Below are 19882 nucleotides of genomic sequence, written 5' to 3' on the forward strand. Positions count from 1 at the left end.
TAAATTTTTACATCGAAATCGTAATTAACACCTACGTATCATCCACGTAAACCGAGTTTCGTGAAAATCGGGAAACCCTTGGAAGTTTTCGTCAGTTTTCACGGATTTGGAAAACCGCTATGAGACGCTTCAATGACTAATCAAATAATTTCACTTGTTTTGTTTGTTTGCAGTACATGGACCGATACTTCCCGAAGGTATGACATATAAACATTTATTATTTTAATTGTAACGGTTTCGAAAACAGCGCTTCGAAGGATCTGTAATCGATATACAGGGTGCACAATTATTTAAATGAAAACACCTAAATACTTGTGTTGCTTAAAGATATATATATACTAATACTGTTCAAACCAAAATGAATCTGTTGTAAGAAAAATATTTAGTAACAAAAAAACGTTGAAGACGTCTAATTTCAACTTTCTTGTTTCGTACGTACTTGTAGATTTTTTAATATTTTAGAGTCATCTATCCATTTTGTTTTTTCAATCTCCTGGATAAATCAATTACAAGACTGACCGCTTTTTTGTTCATTTTTCTGCTTCATTTGCTTGTAATCAAGATTTAATATGTTGAATTGGATTCGTATATCGTAGACCAATGGAGATTAGTATATTTTTTTAAGGCTCGTAAAATTGATTCATTTCTTTTCTTTTTATTGAAAATTATTGTATCATAGTTTTAATGACATAATGAATAAATCATCATTAAATCGTATTTTATGCCGCAAAAACGAGGCGACTAATAAAATATTTTTTGTTCAAACGGATGCCGATAATCCAGTGGTGGATTATAGGATAGATAAAAACGGGCATTGCGCAAGGCCCAAGATATTACAAAAAAATTGAAAATGCCACATTTATTCGTATTACCGAAAGATATATACAATAAATTAAATCATTTACTTTCTTTCTTGTTCGACATTAGACAAATTATATCATATTTTCATATTTATATATCATATTTTCAATTATATAGTACAGTAATTCAACGTTTTCTTCAAATTTACCTCACATATTAGAGTGATTTTAACATCATAATAAAACGTTTTAATTGTTCTATTATCGATCAACTATTCTTACATTTTAAAAATATATCATTTCCAACATTATAATTGACGGAAAAGTAATGGTTATTTTTAGGCTCGCATGATGGTGGCCAAAAAAATATTCTTATAATTTTATCGAGGTCCTGTTAGAGATTAATCCGCTACTGATCTCACGTACAATAGGAATTGCTTACGTTTTAATATAATTCTCATTTAAACTGAAAGCAATAAATGTAAGCCGCTTTTTATTTAGCCTTATAAATGTGCAACCATTGGTTTACGAACAGAGTTACTGTATACATTTGTCTGATTCCATGCTCGCCACAATAGCTTCAGTCTGTAAGTTGTAAGCTAAAGCATGTAGATTTTCGATTCTGTGTACCGTTCGATATGTGTGTCGTTAATTGAAAACGTCGTCTGTTAAGTGTGATATTTAGAATGGGCGAAAGGGTGAAACGACGTGTATTGTTCGAATGATTCGATAATAGGAAAGTTGCATTTTTCTTTTCAGCGGCAATTCCATAAGAATACACCCGGTAACACAGATTCCTGGTAGCTAAGGACACTGATCTTTAGTGTCCTTAGATTGAAGTGTTCCATTTCAATCGATCTACGAAATGATCTCTAAAATTAGCGATCTTTATTCTTTTTTTTCGAATTGAAAAAATTACCAAATGTACTTTAAAAAATATCTGAAAAATTCACAAAAACATTAGATAAATTCTTCTCTGTAAAAAAAAATCTTAAAAAATACTTGATACTTGGACTCCTAATGTGGTTTTTCCCCTTAAGACATCAGTGCTTGGAAAGAGGTTGAGGCATAAGCCGAAAAGTAAAAACGATAGCATAAAGTTGGCTATTTGTACTCCTCAGTTGACAGGAATTTGTTTGAATGGGAAGAGCATTGAATACGAATGAAACAGTCCTCCACTTTGCACAGTTTAATTAATAAGAAGCACAAATTTTGTTTGTTCTGCATCTGTATTGAATACCGATGGAACGCGTCTTGGAAATACTTTCTTCTGCACTTTCTGTTCAGCTCAGCACATTTTGAATTACACAACTTAAACTATATAAACAGTTCCCAAAAATAAAAAGAGTTCATACATTTCAAATGCACTTCTCACAACACATTGTTATGTATGACTTTTCTAATTTCTTCATGCATAGGGAAGATGTTGACTTAGAAGGCCTCCAGCATGACACTCAAACTTTCATTAAAAAAATACCTCTGACTCGTTTGTATTCTTTTAACAGAGAATTTTTCACACCTTTTCTGGCAAAACGAAATTATTTACACACCAGCAGTTTGGGATTAATTTATACGATTCTTTCAGTTGCCAGATGTCACCTCTGCCTTGTACAATATCACCATGTTGATGAGGGGCAACATCGTGTCAGAAGTCAGCCAGGGTAAGGAGTCATTTCTGAAAATACAGAAAGACATTCAGTACGCGGTGAATCAGACCATTCCCACGGTCAGCGCAAGCATCAGAAACGTTGGAGGCTTCTCAGCTGCTCTTGCAAACAACATAACAGCTCTCCTCGATAGGATATATGTTGACGTAGACAGGGTTTACATCCGGCATGTGGATATTGCTCGAACAAACATTGATCGGTACTCGCCATACAGGTAAACTCCTTAATTCGAGTAAGGTAGGGTAATTCTGACCAACTCCCTTCATTATCCTCGATATAAGAAAAGTAATGTTTAAACCATGAGTAATATTTTCCTCTGACATAAGTACATATTCGTGATCACCGTGTAGATCAAACAAATAAAATTTCGTGGTTTTGCATATGATGATGTATTTTGTTGAAAAAGAGAAGAGTATATAATGTTTTTAATTGTCTGGAAATAAGAGACTAGTTAGATATACATAGTGAAACTCATTTATGATATAGTACACTGCAGAGCATAACTATAGCACCATATTTTTAACACCTGCCATTTTTTAATCTATAATATAATGTCTAACTTTATTAAAAAAATAATTAGAGAGTTTATCCATACGTATCGCACCTTTAAAACTAACAAAACTCGCTTATTTATATTGATGTTATAGCTATGCAAGAATCGAAAATCACTGTTTTGATTGCTTCAAGTCGGTTATAAGAGCAGCTTCGAAGAGATTAATATAAAAATCATTTCTTATCATATCCTTTCACCTGATATGATTGATCTTTCCCCAGTGCTTTTGAACTGTCTGAAATATTAAAAAATGTAGGCGGTGTTATAGTTATGCTCCACAGTGTAAGTGAACAAATTGTTTTACACGTAGTTAACTTATTAAAATATAAGCGACAACTAGTTATCAACATTGTCTCGTGCTACTTTGGACAGTAAAGGGTAACAAGAACAAAGTACATAGATACTTTTGTTTATTTTTTTAATAATTAAAATTATGAATTAGTATTAATCACCAAGTACGGGAGAAAGCATAAATATTTAGTTAGAAAAAATTAATTTGGAAAGAAACTTGTGTTGGTGAATCCAAACATAGATTAAATTATTTGTATAAAAATAATTAGAAATTTTTTTGTATGAATTTTAAACAGAAATAATTTGTACTTGACAGAGTCTTTATCATAAGCACCCAAACATTCATTTTCTTCCAATTGTCAGTTTAACGGGCGTAATTTATTTTTAAAAAGTTTAAATATCAGATTATACCAGTTTTGCATGAAGTATCCCTACTAAAATTTACATTGCCGATTCTTTTTAACAATTGACAAATTCTTTGCTCTTCTAGGTACTACCTGGGTCTAGGTATATCTGGAGTTGTGTTGACCGTTCTGATGTGTTTGACTTTTGGCCTATTTTGTGGAATTTGTGGAAAACGGCCCGACGGTTATGGTGACGATTGCTGCAACAAAGGATCCGGAGCACGATTTTTGATGATGTAAGCAATAGAACTTTTAACAAAGTCAACGCAATAATAAATTTACAACTTATACATGGTAAACGAATTTGTTTAGGGCTGTTTGGATCATTTTCCTTCTGACGAGCGTCCTAATGGTGATCACCGTGGTGCACATGGTCACTGGTGTCCTGATGCAACGTGCAGTCTGCGAACCTTTAAAGAATCCCAACGACAACAGAATGTTCGCTCTGGTCGATGAAATCGTTCAGGTCAAGAAAGTACTGTACCCCATCTCCGACGTGAACATGAGCTACATTGTTACGTAAGTGTCTCACAACTGAGGATCCAGCAATTACAATTTTCACAGCAGCATTTCTCAAACATTTATCGCACAGAACACAGTTCAAGATGAACAAACCAATATTTACTTTTGATTTCGTTACAGACAGTGCCACCTGAACGAGTCGCTGTACACTGTGCTGAATCTGGAGCACCGCTACGATGTGAATGCACTACGGGATTACGCCGGGCGCTACGACATCAACAACACTATCCAGCATCTGCGTCGCAAAATTAATCTGTCTCCAGACGTGGTGATTCTCACGGGAAGTGCCAAGTTGAAGCTCAACGATCTCGCGCAGAGCGGGCTCAGCGACATCAAGTTCTATCAGTACGCCGAGATCCTCGCCGAGAACATCACCAACATCAATTTGGAACATTTGGCAAAACAACTGCGGGAAGTAGCCGCCAAGTTGCCCGAAGACCAGGAGGTTATTCGCCTTAGCCTGGAGAAGAACGCGAACGATCTGGAGCAGTATCATAGAGACCTGGTGATACCGATGGCGACACTTAGCGAACAATTGAGCGAGAAAGCGTTGACGCTTCAGGAGAATATTAATTTCAATCATAGCTCGATGGCGGAAGCCATTCACGACCTCGTCGAAGAAGTTACAAAGGCGCAAACGTTTCTGAACAAAGACGGACCAGAATATGTCCAACATGTAATTTTGCTCTTTCTTTACTTCTATTTGTAGCAGTTTTAAGAGATCTGACTAGTTTGGAGCCCTTAGAATTGGGTAATGTTTGAAATTTTATTTTTAGGAAACTGTTGCATAATATATTTTGTACATACATTTATTCATGTGAAGATAGCATTATTCGTTTACTCGTGATAATGAATAATAAAGAAGTAAGTGTTATTGGTAATTTGACAAGAATCCTTGGGCCCTATTCAATTTCAAAGTAATTGCTACATTGGTTTCCTCAATTTTACGTTAACTAACTTGAAAAAAGCCAGTTTTGAGAAAAACTGGTTTAAAGTTTCGGTGAACAATGTTAGAGTAGATATATAGGGAGTTCAGTTGAAGGTTTTATAACGTTGCCATTTTTTCAATTTTCAAGATATTATTTTATTTTTATAAAACGAACCTTTAAAAAAATATAAAAACAAAATTGATTTGTTTTTACGTCCGAGCTAGACAGATCTTACCTTAGAAATAAGACCAAACGTTGCGACATCTTAATAATATTAAGTTATTTCTGTTTTTAGCTAGCAACCAGGTTCGGAAACGCTTTTCTTCGCCAAATTGATGACTACCTCGATTACGTCAGCGTAAGTGCTTTGAAAGATGTTGGAAGATGTGCTCCTGTTTCAAACGCTTACAACGCTACTCTGGTCGCCGGTTGCAATAAGATTCTGGATCCATTTGTAAGCATACCAATAAACAAATCGTTATATATGCAATTTACTATGGCTGGTCCTATCACAGGATGGGTCAATTAGATCATTTGGCCCGTGCCTCAATCTTACAAGGGGTCTCTGATTTAGAGAAAATATTATTTCATTCTGTCCCAGATTTGTTAAGTAGACTTATCGGTTGCACATGATATTTTCACATAGATATATCATTTATTTAATCACGTAGTGTTTAATTCAAATATGAATTAATTCATCAATAGATAAATAAGAGATTAGATAGATAATCTTTTTTTTTTTGTTAACCCTTACCGGATGACATTATTCTACCTGACGATAGAAAAACGGTACAATAACATTACTTGTTATAAAAGAAGATAACATTTTCCTTAACGAAAATAACAGTTTTTGTATAGAAAGTACGTTTTCTTACTTTTTTATTATTAACGCTTTAACCGCCGGCCTATTTAGAAAGGTCCCATACGTTAGAAGAGAACTTTCTACATTAGTATACATATTAATCTAGACTCACTAGTCCTTCGAACCGAATCAAAATGATATGTACGCGTAGTCTTCGCTATGGGTTAGAAACTGGGATGTGATCGTTGAGGTGCATTCTTTCCAGATGTTCGCTTTAGTTTCTCTTCCAGATACTCGTTGGCCTGTGAAGAACGTAAACTTAGTGGTTCTTCGCAAGCCTTCGATTATCTGGTCGTCCAATATCGATATCGGTGAGCCTGCAATAAACTAATTTCGAGGAGCGATGACCATGCTACACGACACTGACAATTAACTTTTGCATACTGTTACTAGGTATATCATGAGTCTTGTCTGTTTTCAAAACTTGAGCATTGTAAGTAGTTAATCAATAACACAGTTAATATCATTCCACAAGATAATCACTGAAATTAAAAAGCCGATAAATAGGCTCTCGGTAGATAAAGTTGTAAAAAGCTACTAAGCTACTTTCTTTAGACAAACAGTTATGTATTATGTCACGTAAGAAATGACATATGTCCGTTAAGGGTTAATATAGCGAGGATATAAAGTGAGGATTAAATATAAATAGCCCCGTCCTTTGTTGATTTTTATAAATCCCGCTATTACAATACTAAAATGTTTTTGTCTATTTGTTTGTTGACAACGTGTAGAATGGTTTCTGGGTGAGTGTCGGATGGTGCTTAATCCTCTTCATTCCAACCATAGTGCTCTGCGTGAAACTGAGCGCGCTGTATCAGAAATCGGACCCGTACCCAGGACCCCTAGTCGAAGCGTAAGTTTCTGTTATTTTTGTGTCGTTTAATCCCCAACGATGAATCAAGTGTTACTAGGTGTTCCCAAGACAATTAGATATCTGGTGCATGCCAACCATAAAAGAATCAACGTCTCCTTTGCCATGAAATTGAAATTGTACGATGTCACTTATGAAATTTAATAAGTAAGATAAAGCTTTTAACGGAAACTATAAATCCTAAATAAAGATTGTATATCGTTTAATTTATAAATTTAAGTTTGCAAAGAGTTACATTAGGATAAAATCAATTGAAACTTGAACTGCTCGTCGAGGGAATTCAGAAATTACTGAGAACAAAAATATACTTAATGCGATTACTCATCACGATTACTCGAAAACAATCGCTTCTATAATTTCTATAATTTCTCGCCAACAAATTCTAAGCACCCTTCATGTAGAAAGTGTTGAGTCTTCTATCTCGATCTGGTAGTTAATCGAGCTTCCATATACCCATAGCATGCACTTATTCGCGCTTGTAATGCCTTTCATTTTCTAGACGGCATGAATCATTCTACTGTTTCGTTAGCGAGTCTCGAAGTCGCATCGCCAATTTTCCCGAACAGTCTTACGTGTGCCCCTAATAAGCGCAGCAGACTGCCTATTCACTTTCAGTTTTCATCTACTCGGTGTGTCCGTGTGCTATTAACTAATAAATCGTCGTGTTGATTGTACACGTCTCACGAGACGTCTCACGAGATCATCATACTATGAAAAAGAACGCTAAAACATTTGGCACAATATGTTCTCGCGGCAGGGATTCGCTCGTCTGATACTTTTTGCAAAAAAATGCCGGCAAACTGACCAATTTCGAAACAGGTGTTACTCCTATTTCTTTAAAATGAACATTTCAAAATGTGTCGAGTCTTAATTTTGGTAGCACAGAAAGTAACCAGACCACCGAATGCTTTCCCACTCTTAAATACAGTAGTTTACATTAAGTTAAAAGTAGCTGTCTAATGTGTGGAATGGTTGTTGAAATCTAACCGCTAACACGCTCCGTTCCAGTGAATATTTGTATGACGCGTACGCAGACAGGGATAACATACCCCTTGCTCAGTAAGTATACAACGACAAAAGCCAAGTTGCTCGCATGCCAAATTCTATTGGTTGTGTCGCATGTATACATCTATCCCTAACGCTGTGAACACGTCATGACTATTGGCACTAGTATAGTACACCATCCAATTTTCTTTTTACCCTAACTCTACATACACCTGGTAGTAAAGACATAGAATATTCGAAGAACTCACGTAGACCGATCTATTAGCCTTGTAATTCCTTCTGACTGCACGGAACACCTAGTTATAACGCGACGAGCACTCTAAACGAGATATTGTGGGATCAGGAAATCTTGTACGGGAAACAGTTGTAGAAGAATCAAACGACATTGGAAGTAATCTACATAATCTGTGAAAGAATTCGAATTCCATTTGAACGGGTTTTAAATTTTGCCCTTTCCAATATTATGCAATATTATGACACGTGGATGATGTATGAAGAAGAATCTGAGAGATTCAGGGTATATCTGTATCAAGATGTTTCTTTCACAAATCTTACAATATCGCTGTAACTACTAGAACGTATATCTCTATAGTTTGCAATCAATTCTCTGCTGTTTAATGTACGCTTTTAACACCTTCTCGACTACGTTGTTCCAAAGTCAATAAACGAATTTTCGGATCAACTAATCGTTGAACAGCGTCACGCCACGCCATCAATTCAAAAGGTGTTGATTAGTCCTAGAAATACTAATGTTGGTGTACTACCTTTCCAACTCTTTTAACTCTTTAAGCGCCGCAGTAAAAGTAGATTATGTCATTTGAGTACAATGAGCCACGGAAAGAGCTGTCGTAAAACACTAACATCGCTGAATAGCGATACGAAGTGATATTTTTTTAATTTCGGAATTCATACAAATTATACAAATTACTAAAATTGTACTGTACGGTCATATTTTGTAAATAATATTATGTGTAGAGAACTTTTTCGAATTCATCGTCGACTATATCACACACATCACCCTTCCAATGTGTATCGTGTAGTAACGGCGATTCCCCTGTTTGTCTGTTGAACATATATTATATATTATATGTATATATTGCGAAGATGTAGCATTTAGTGACGTTAGTGCTTTGCAACTACTTTTTTATGACTTATTATACTAGTCCCTAAGCAATTCTCTATTATGCTGGTCCACAGGGCGTTTAAATTATTAACAGAGAACGACTTCTGAATTCTCTTCCTTACATGCGCAAAAAGTAACGAGCTCGATGGCATGGGGGCTGATGTTTGACGCGTGACAAGCTATTTAGGACATTAACGACACACAAAACACGCAGAAACAGCTTCTAGCAAAACAGTACACTGATTCTCTAACTCGCATGACGAGTGTTAAGGCGGGTCACCGTTCACAGGGATAACACGTGTCTTTTATTTGCAGTGTTCATGACAAGAAATACGTATCTCAAAGCAGACATCATCCATCGGCATATGTCGAGAGCTATGACGGCCCTGCGGTCGGATACGAGCGGGAAAGGATCTCTGACGCGCATCAAAGCACGTCTCACCATGACTCCAGATACTCTGATTTGGCGCCGAAGTAAGTGTCCCAACGAGTCGCTCGTGATCCACGAAGCAGAGACCTCTTAAGGGACAGGATAATTCAAGGTCAAAGAGTAATCTTCTGAATGAAATTATATAAGGTTCTGAGCAATATAATGCATACCTTTTTTCTAAAATCTCTTATCCAAATAATTCTTCTGGAATGAATGTTGCTATATTAGTTGTACAACTATACACGATGCTGCTGCCTTAAAGAAAAAAGGACATACAGTGTTGCTTCTTTAGTTTGATGTCTAAATCACTGAAATTTTTCTTTAACTTTTTAGATTCATCTAATTTTATTAGCACTTTAATAATTACGATACATGTAACATGTAAATATGCAAAAGATAGTTCCAGTTGTCCTAATACATTTTAATTCAACAGAAAATAATGGTATTACAGAGTAGTGTATGAGCAATTGAAGATAGTATTATTGAACTGTGTCATTGTACAACTAATGTAGCAGTTACATTGTTGTACTACTAATGTAGTAGCTGTGTATCCGTTAGTATGAAACTACAAAATCTGTGATAATATACATGTTATGTGTGTATGTATACATAATCACCAATGAATGCGTACAGTCACCAAATTAACTGGTGAGAATTCAAATAATCTTTATAATAACGTCTTACTGACGATATCTAAACGATAACTAAAAATCCATCTATATCTTGTACTTTTTTTTTTTTACAATGGCCAAAACTAGGTTGGCTTTATTTACAGGACAATAGTGACGAATAAATAGTAAGCTATGGATGCAACAATAAGAAACACAAATAGGTAATTACGATTTATTTTGAATTTAGAACGGTTATTCGCCATTACTCTCCTACAATTATTTAATTGATTTCCGTAATTTCATAGTGATCCCAAAAGAGTAGAAACATCATTTAAAAGATTGTTCATTCATCTCAATTTTCTTGTTCACTAGTCCTTTATCAAATATTAGAATAAACAAGGTTGTGAAAACAATGAATGTTTCATACATACATCAGCTAATTTGGTAACTGCATGCATTTACTGATGATTATATACAATCATGATTTTATATATTCACAGTAACATATTCATTAAAAGATGAACTTGTTAAAACATTTGCATCTATTTCAAACAACATGTGATAATTTAAAGACTGTCTACTATAATTACATACAATTCATGGTAATGTTTTCAATTTTAGTAGAGACTTATCCTGTTCCTTTATGACACTGTTTTCTCTTCAATCATTTTACTTTGATCATCGTCTCTCATTCTTTGGGAGAAGCTGCTATTGATCAAGCGGAACGTAGAATACATTCTTGAAGGATGTAAAGACCTCAGGGTTGATTCTCGTGAGTGAACACCGACTGAATAGTACGGTGTTGATCGTACTCTTGAACGATTCTGGGATTTCCTATAATTTCTCCGGTTCACTAGTTCACCTCTGGTTTGTTTTGCAGTTCCAACCCCACGTGGCGAAGCCACGAACCCACCATCCCCTCCAAAACAGAACCACACACTAAAGTCTTTAGCATATCGGTAAACACGCAGTAAGTCTTGCATTACTTTCGGAGCTTCAATCTTCAAATTCAGCTTTCTGTGACACTTTATGCAATTTCTGTTCGACGGGACTGTCGCTCGGTTTCTGTCGCATCCCGACCTGATCTTACCACCAATCAGTTCACTCCCATTTAATTTTTCTTTCACTTCATCGGTGAGCAGGGTTCCCACTCATCGCGCGAATGTTCTTTCTATATTTCGCTCCTACGTCTCTCTAACACGCTGAACTTAATCAAGGATGGGATCAAGTTTAATATGTATTTACATACCTGAGTCAGTTCAGTTAGATAGTTGGAGTTGAAATAGTAACTACATATAGCTTTACGTTTAATCGTTCCTTTTTATTCAACACAGTTATATTTTACAGAAAACTTTGCAAATGTGTTCGAACAAATTTCATTAAAATCAAAGATGTATTCGGTTATGGGAGCATTTTATATTAGAGACACGATTATGTATATGAAGCTCTTATTGAAAACTCCAAGAACATAACCATGCCTCCAACACAATTTATTGATTTGTTGTTCTTTGGCTTGGAACCTCAATTAAAAATAGATATAAAGGTATCGTGAATGGATTCATAAATCATAACTTTTAGCTGACGGTGTTAACTGTGATCTGCCGGTGATGAATATAATGTACACAAATTTTGTTAACTATAATGCAGAAGGTGATAAAATCAAAATATATAGGACACTGATAGCGCTATATTGAGAAGAATAATTGTGTTGAATGCATGGTCATATTCCCTGCATTTTTTTATAATTGTATCTCTAATATAAAACACTTTTACAGCCATTACACCTTTAATTTTTATCGTTTCATTGAGGAGCAACTATAGTTTCTGATGGTATATTACTTTCGTATAATGAATAGTGAACTATCAGCAACGTTTATAATTTATATTTCATTAATCCTTTGCATTATGAAGTCACTTTTAGCGTGACGAAATTATTTTTCTCTAAAACTATAATGTCAACTCTGATGAGATACTTCGTGCAGTTAATAAACGAAAGTAGTGGAATACAATTTTATTAAAAAATGTTTTAAAAGTGTATGTATATACATTAGGATGGTCCTTCTTTTAATGATTTTTTAAATCTATGTAATGCACCTCCTAAATACATTGCAAATACGTACAAAAAAATTCCTACATTTGGGCACTTAATTTTAACAGTAACACGTGCCACAAACCTTCTAAAGTTTGAAATGGAAAATACATGCAATTTCTTCAGTCGGTTACTTTTTTATTATGTATTTGCAAGGTATTTAGGGTGTGCATAACGTAGATTTAAAAACTCATTAAAATAAGGACCACCCTAATGTACATAAAAATATTGTACACCTTTTATCATAATAATATTAATGTGTTTCTCATCAATTATTGAAACATAATCGCATTGAATTGCATATATAACTGATTCCTGTAAATAATCTGGAATATTTGAAGAGGTAAGTTTTATGTGCAATTATTGTTAGTATTATGTTTATTCTCGTGCTTGAAGGCTTAATTAGACAAAGTAATATTGAAAAACTTGTGACAAAAAGTTAATTTTACATCTAGAAGATTGTTTGAAGAAATATCACACTACAAAAAGATGGAAATTAACTAAATACTTTGATATTATGTATTCTTTTTTTATTGCTAAAACGATAAACTTTAAATAACTAAAATCCAGAAAAATCGAATCAAAATTAGCCGAGAACAAACTAAGAAAGCACTTACAGTGCAAAGGGTTAATTTCCACTGATATAAACGAACATTCCGAGAACGAACTTTCTTTTCTCGTTCAAAGAATAAATTTTGTAGAGCATTTATAAGCATCGAAGACGTATATTTTGTTTTGTTTTTATTAATAAATGATTTAAAGGGGTAGATCAGGTTTAGACTTATCGTTGATACCACTTGATCCCATCCGTGTACAACTCATGCAACCCCGTTGGTCACGCTTTTTCTCCCGGTTATTTCCAGGTGAGTGGGAACCTTGCGGGGGGGCAACTTCCCGCGTCTCTCGATACGCCTCTGCACGTAAGTCGCAAGACAGATTGTTATCAAATACGTCTTCGTTTTTATTAGTTCCTATTTCTTTCTTTTCTTTCTTTTTTTTTTTTTTTAAATTCATTTACTTACCTTTTTTTTTGTTCAATTTCTTTGCGTCGCAGGCAAAATAGCTTTGCTAGAGCTTTTACGAGTCGGTTACTACAAGCTGGAAGAAATTCGCGTGGCATCAACAGTTACCCTACACGCCATCGCAAATACGAATTGTGTTAGACGATATAAGACCTGAATAGAGCATGTTTTCGAGTTTCGAGTCATCGTTTTATCAAAGGAAGTCACAGATACAAAATTAACTTCGTTTTTGCTTCGGCAGCTTCGTCATTTGTTTGTTCGCTAAGGCATACATGCTGTGGCAAAGACACTACGTTCGATGTTGACGACTTTTATCTTGTACTCTTTTTTCTTTGTGTTCGTACTTTTTTTTTTCTCGTTCGATACGTCTGACGAAGGATAGAGTATAAGTTGTACAAAGGAAAATGTATTTTGTGATTTGTTAACGCGATAGTGTTGGTTGCAGAAATTGGGACTTCCCTAATGGTGGTCCTCCTAGGTACCAGCCGGCTGCCGTGGCTCCTCCGCCGCTGAGCACAGAATACGAACGACCACCTCCTTACTATTATCCTGGGCCAGGGTAAGACTCCTCAGATTTTCTAACTTTATACCGATGCATACAAAGCCAGGATAAAAACTGTTATTAAAGTCGTGAAGTAGCATGATGACAGGTTCAAAGTAATGTTCACACTAGATGTGCTTCGGCATCCTGTACTCTATCATTTCTAGTTGTTATCGTTGAAATGTTGACATTTGAAGCACGCTAGTGTGTTTACAGCGGTCTGTTACGCGAGCGTACGTACATATACGCAGATTCTAGTATGATACTTACAATACATTTTTATTAATAACTTTTTAATAAGCAGTGAGCGCCGGTTAAGTCATTAGAAAAAGTTACTCGGGAACATGGCCTTGGCAACATATGTCAAGGTCAAGGTGATCAGAGATGCCTCCCCTAATGTAAACAATTACCATGTATGGTATAAGTATTCTTGGCAGACGGTTTAGTAGAGTGTCTTAAAAATAAATGATTTTGCAGAGATCACGATAACTCAAACCAGGTTCAAGTTAGAACAGTGAAACTAAATTAATTAGTTTCCTTAGTCGAAAAGCTAGTGAAACACATAGCCGTTTTTAAAAATATACATTTTTAATAAAACAGCATCGTTCCAAAGTAAAACATACAAATTTAGCCTACAATTCCGGTACTTAAAGTTGCATAAAAAATACAAATGTATATATTACTATACTAACTATAACAATTTGTTCTCATGCAAATAGTACGAAAACAGATATTTTTACAAAAAAGAAATATAAGTTCTAACAGTTGTTTTATTAAAAACACTTAAATGTCACTTTCAATCCTTGGTTTGAAGTATTTATAAAAATATTTTTAGAAATATTGTGCTTGCTATAAGCTTTTGTATGATACTTTTCAGGGACAGAAATTAGGAAACAAGTGCCGTGGCATGCACAAAGGTAGCGCTGAGTAGCGTAGCTACTCATAGTCTCACCCGCAGTTACAGAAGGACGCTCAAAAAGAAAGAGAAATTCAGATGCAAACGGGACTACGTTTAATCGCAGCGTTCCTGATGGGCGTGCCACGGACCGTGCAAACGGCAAAATCAATTAAAGACCAAGTTTGATACAGACTGAGGTAGACTAAATGGAACCCTTCGGCGAGCGCGAGTAATGTGATCTACGTGTGCGATTCGTTTAACTTTAGTATTATTTAAAAACCAAGCGTTACAACGAGAGAAACGTTCACGTTGCGGGAACAGTTTCAATCGTGCTGTCACCTTTTCTTCGGTTTCCCCTCCTAATTGTTTATTGTTCATTATTTTTTTTTTTTTTTATTATTTTTTTTTATTACAAGACGATCTGTAATGTAGCGATGATTTTCATCGTTTGTGCTATATTAATTGATTCCTTCACATGACTGATCGTTTATCGCCCTTTTCTTCAACATTTAATCTTTCTTCTGTTAATTGCCATTGCGACCAAGTGTTCTATCCTTGATCTACGATACGTCTTCAAGCTTTTGCGTGTATTACTCGTTACAAACATTGACTGGCAACTGCCGAAGACGTGCCGAATGTTATCGTCGTTTATTTTTATTAAAACAAAGTGTTTTTTTTAAAGGTCCGCGAGGAAATTTTGTTGAAACACTCAGTTCACCTTTGCATTCAGTTCCTAACGCACAGGATTGAAATCATCGTCTGCATTAACCAGTATTAATAAACGTTCTTTATCGTGCCTCCCTTACCGACCCACTGGCGTGTACTGCTTCTCTTTCATCGGACACATCGTGTGTTCGGAAAGTAGCGAACGTGTGTATATTCAGCCGCTTGTGTCTTATGAATTATGTCCTCCTCCACTGTCTTTTACATGAACTGCCTACCGGAGCAACAAAATGCACGGATAACAATGATGAGAAATGAGTGTAGTTAGTCGCTGCAGGAAGCACGTGCGATCGACTCGACGAGGGATGTTTTCTGCGTTGGTTCTTTACGACAGAGGTAGCCAACTCGATTAGTTGCGGGCATACATTCGTTGGTCATGCCTATAAAGCCGGCGACTGACTTGCAACAGAACATTGTAATCTAATGCGAGCATTCGCTTAGTTTGGCGGACTAGCGAGCAACGAACCGAGCCGTTCTTGCGCTCGGTTCGCGCTCGACCGTGCTCCACTGGTCTGTCGGTTTTTTGACGAACCTCTTTGATCGTCTACTTTTCACTGAACCGAGTAGGAAGCATTGAGAGAGAATTTAGCTGAGAATTCGAAGCGAGCATTCGTGATTCCAAAAAGGACCTTGTAATGTAACGTTGGTGGCGAACCATAAAATTCGTGCCGAACAGTTACATTACAGCGTTCTGTTACAAGTCAGTCGCTGGCTTAATAAATCAAGTTGGCTGTGCCTGCTTTAAGATTACAAAGATGATCCTTTGTAAAGTTTCGGCTTTAACCGTGAACCAATTTATTACTCCTAGTCTACGTCGTGCTTAGAACAAAAAGTAAGCCATCGGCAAATGGTTAACAGTAGGGGATGTGCGATATTTGCTTCGAACATCGATATTAGATGTCGTTAACAATCGGTATCTACAATGTGAATATACGCAATATATTGAATTAATATCGATAAAATTTGTATTATAAATAAAACAGTCACAATTAAAAATGATGTATAGGTTAACATGGATATTGTAAATGATTATTGTGTAACTCCGCAATCATTTTCATTCTAAAAGGTTAACAGAAAAAAGTTGTTATATTAATACAATTAATTACCAATGTACACTATACCATTCACGTCCGTGACCACTGTCCTGTCGCGGTTAAAGCGATACTATATATAAATATAAAAAATATTTCATTGAAATTCAAAAGTCAAAAGAGATTCTACATTATCATATTTATATATCGGTGGCCCATATTTGTGTAAATAATATCGATATGTCAATATATCGTTTCAAGAAATATCTAACAGAATATTAACATAATGTTTCGAAAAAGTGTCAAACATCGTTGTATGTCGCGCATCCCTAATTAACGCTAAGGAATTAGAACCCAGCGCGATGCGATTGCAGATTAGCTTTAAGTCTTATTGTTAAGAGATTTTTTTCCGTGAAATTCTGTTCGCTCCAAACGACACTGCCGTCTCTTGAACCAAGTCACGTTCCGTGGATCTCGTCGATCACGCTACGGCTTCCGGATAAATGTTTGCGAAACGATCGTTGATGCTTCGCAAATCTCGAGCACTGAACAACGCCATATTTAAATGCCAAACGACGTTCTTCGCGCGTGGTCCGTGGAATTGGAACGTGCCACGGGGTCGCCAGTTCGAATTCCACGGTTCTCACTGTCCTCGACCTTTCCCGACCACTTGCAGGGATAACTGAGTCCTGAAACTAATTTCCACCTCGCCGCAATTCGAACCGATGGTTCTCCGACAGTGGAAGATAGTTTCTCCGCAAAGGTCGTCGCTACAAAATACTCTCTGTACATGGTTCTTTAAGTAGACGTTTTTCTTACTATTAAACTTTACCGTGTAATTTACTGATCTAAGCTCCTACGGAGATGTTCGCGCGTCGCATAGAGGTTGTACATACACCGGGCAGCTAAAAACTTGGCCATACTTCGATAGACACACAAACGTCTTGCCCATTGTATAATACTTCAATCGCCATGCAGGTATTACATATGTCGATTTTTTCGAGTTTTTATCTCCTTGGGCGGTATAAACCTGCGCTCGTATTCACTATATGGATATCGGGTAATCAGTTCACTCACCCAAACACCAGCTATCGTGCACACCACATGACGGTTGACCATGAACTGCAGCTGGCAGTATACTGGCAGCTTTTGTGCAATTATAGTAGTATGGACAAGTTCTTAGTAAATGTATACGTATTGTTAGTCTACATGACTTGCGAATACCCGAAGAAGTGAATGCTACGTTTGAATACAGTATCTCGACGCGATGAATGAATCTGTCTATTAGTATGACGAGGAAGTACTTTCGTTTTAGGTAGTCTCTGTTGGAGGGACTATGATACATCCCCGAGTGAAAGCCTCTCAAAGGCTGTAGCGTCCACAGAGGGAAAAGACTCTGCTATACAGGAACTTTCTCTCTCAACAGATGTAAGTGAATTCGATGCAAAGACGATGGGATTCTTGCAAAATGATCCTGAATGCGCCAACTCGCTTCACAGAAAGCTGTAAAGGGCTAATAACACGTAGATGTTTAAATCTTTTAAATTTAGATGTTTTAAGTGTCCAAACATCACCCCGTATAAGTCCTAGAGAAATACACTAAGGAATCAGAGATTTTTTTGTCTGAGTATAGAGCATTACATGTCGAATTTGAAAGTTGATACCAAGGAAACGCACTTACATCTAATCATAGGGATTCTGAAATATTTAAAATCTCACAGTGACATGGACTTCTACCATGTGATGTCTGGGACTTTGGATTAAAGGTTGATGTTCGACGATGTTTCTAAGCATTGTCATTGAACTTTAGCCTCGACGAGGGACTGTCGTAAACCATAAAAACGACTAGATGTTGTATTGCATAGAGAATCTATTTCTCACAGTCGTTGCCGCGCGAGCAGCGAATTTTAAACTTAACATTGTACGGTAGATTACGCCGCCCATGCTACGGTCTTTGTTCGGCTGGTAGCAGATTGCCAAAAAAGAGGGAAAAATCCATTTTAAAAAAAATGTAATAAGAAGAGTACTTTCCTCGTATTGTATAGGCACGTGAGAAATTGGGAGCACAGATTCGTTAAGGTCTTTTTTAAAAAGAGAAAAATAACAGAGGGTGATAGAAGGGAGTACGTGAGAATAGGGTGAAAGGGACACATACCTCTGAATGACTGACTGTTCGGTAAAATGAAAAAAAGACGAGAGAAGGAATTTTGCAAGAGAAGACGATTTCCACTCTATCATTACCGTATCTACATACACGTTTAGCATAGTGAAAAGTAAGCTACGTTTTTAGCGTAATATCGACGTTCAACGGACACATTGTCGTCACCATATTGATGGAGAACCGGAGAACCGTGGTGTTCTTTTTGTTTCGTTTTGTAAAAAGGAGCTACGGAAAAGTAACGATCGAGAATTACTGTATATGGACTCGTAAAGCTGTTTTATCTGGTGGACTATGTATATTAGCCACGTATCATGTAGTGCGTGACGAAGACCGGAGAATGAGTGCCGTGTGGAAATTCGTGTGCAACTACACGAACGATGAAAATCGAAATTTCGTGTGCCTCTTAAAAGGCATACCGGGAGACACTTTTTTGGTGCTATTTTTATATCGAAAGCGTAGCGATGATTCGGTACCAAGGCACTCCTTCTCTGTGTGATGCTAAGACACATAAGCACTGTCAACCACTGAGAAGAAAGAAAACCCTTTTTACTATCTTCTGTGCGAAACGATGAGATGAGATATGAGTTAAGGTTTCTTAAGGCTCTCACAGCCATGATTCACCCACTGATAGTTTAACTTCTTGAAAATTAACCTAAAATAGTTGTTTTATTGAAGGGGAACGAAACTTCGAACGATTTTTTCTCTCAATGGAGCAGAGTTTACAAACTAAGTATTGTTAAAAAGCTCTAGTTATCAATTTTTATAGAAGGTTTACTAAATAAAATTTGCAGTTAATATTTTGCAACAATGTTTTACCTTATCTGACCCGTCAATAGGAATATAATTAATGTTTATATCTAGAGAGCTGAACTATCAATAGGCGAACAATTTTGAATGGTTTCAATGTTAAAGTATTTATATTTTCAAGAGTATCGTTGGAGAATTTTCTTATATTCTCTTGTCTGCTCAATCTTCAGGGCGCCCATGGCGTTTGAGCTGAATGTTCTAGGATTTCTTTCGCTGAACTTCAGCAGCCATTCCATCGGAATCTTTTTTGGAAAATTGCGAGGATCGAGAGAAACAGCTTCCCCGTCATCTTCCAAAAATGCATTCCGTTCTGAAGAATGTCGAATTTTTGATCGGAAATGTGCAAGTATGCGAATGTGATGGTGTATGCCATCAACTATGGTGTTTTTACGATTCACCGATTGTGTTTGTTAAAATTAATTATTATTGCTATTACGATGATTATTATTAATATTATTATTATATTATTATAAAATGAGTGTATCACAGTTTAAATATATCTATTTTATATTAAATCATGAACGCCGTGCAGTAATATTTTG

General features: G+C 36.1%; 1 protein-coding gene across 7 annotated transcripts in view; it reads left to right on the forward strand.

The window, feature by feature from the left end:
- Nucleotides 1-15299, forward strand: part of LOC128891851 (prominin-like protein) — a 75341-nt gene extending 60042 nt beyond the window's left edge. The window contains exons 5-16 of one of the 7 annotated variants that reach the window (XM_054151742.1): nucleotides 174-197; nucleotides 2386-2681; nucleotides 3802-3951; nucleotides 4028-4234; nucleotides 4358-4913; nucleotides 5462-5620; nucleotides 6760-6881; nucleotides 7908-7958; nucleotides 9343-9501; nucleotides 10949-11038; nucleotides 13625-13738; nucleotides 14598-15299. In XM_054151742.1, the coding sequence (XP_054007717.1) occupies nucleotides 174-197; nucleotides 2386-2681; nucleotides 3802-3951; nucleotides 4028-4234; nucleotides 4358-4913; nucleotides 5462-5620; nucleotides 6760-6881; nucleotides 7908-7958; nucleotides 9343-9501; nucleotides 10949-11038; nucleotides 13625-13738; nucleotides 14598-14610 (1941 nt within the window). In that variant the 3' untranslated portion in view covers nucleotides 14611-15299. Of the gene's footprint in view, nucleotides 1-173; nucleotides 198-2385; nucleotides 2682-3801; nucleotides 3952-4027; nucleotides 4235-4357; nucleotides 4914-5461; nucleotides 5621-6759; nucleotides 6882-7907; nucleotides 7959-9342; nucleotides 9605-10948; nucleotides 11039-13020; nucleotides 13743-14597 lie in introns of those variants that run through there. The other 6 variants (XR_008460930.1, XR_008460931.1, XM_054151743.1 and 3 more) reach the window with 6 other exon arrangements.
- The last annotated feature ends 4583 nt before the right edge of the window (nucleotides 15300-19882 follow it).

The sequence above is a fragment of the Hylaeus anthracinus genome, unplaced genomic scaffold (genome assembly GCF_026225885.1).
Source record: "Hylaeus anthracinus isolate JK02 unplaced genomic scaffold, UHH_iyHylAnth1.0_haploid 12002, whole genome shotgun sequence".
NCBI lineage: Eukaryota > Metazoa > Arthropoda > Insecta > Hymenoptera > Colletidae > Hylaeus > Hylaeus anthracinus.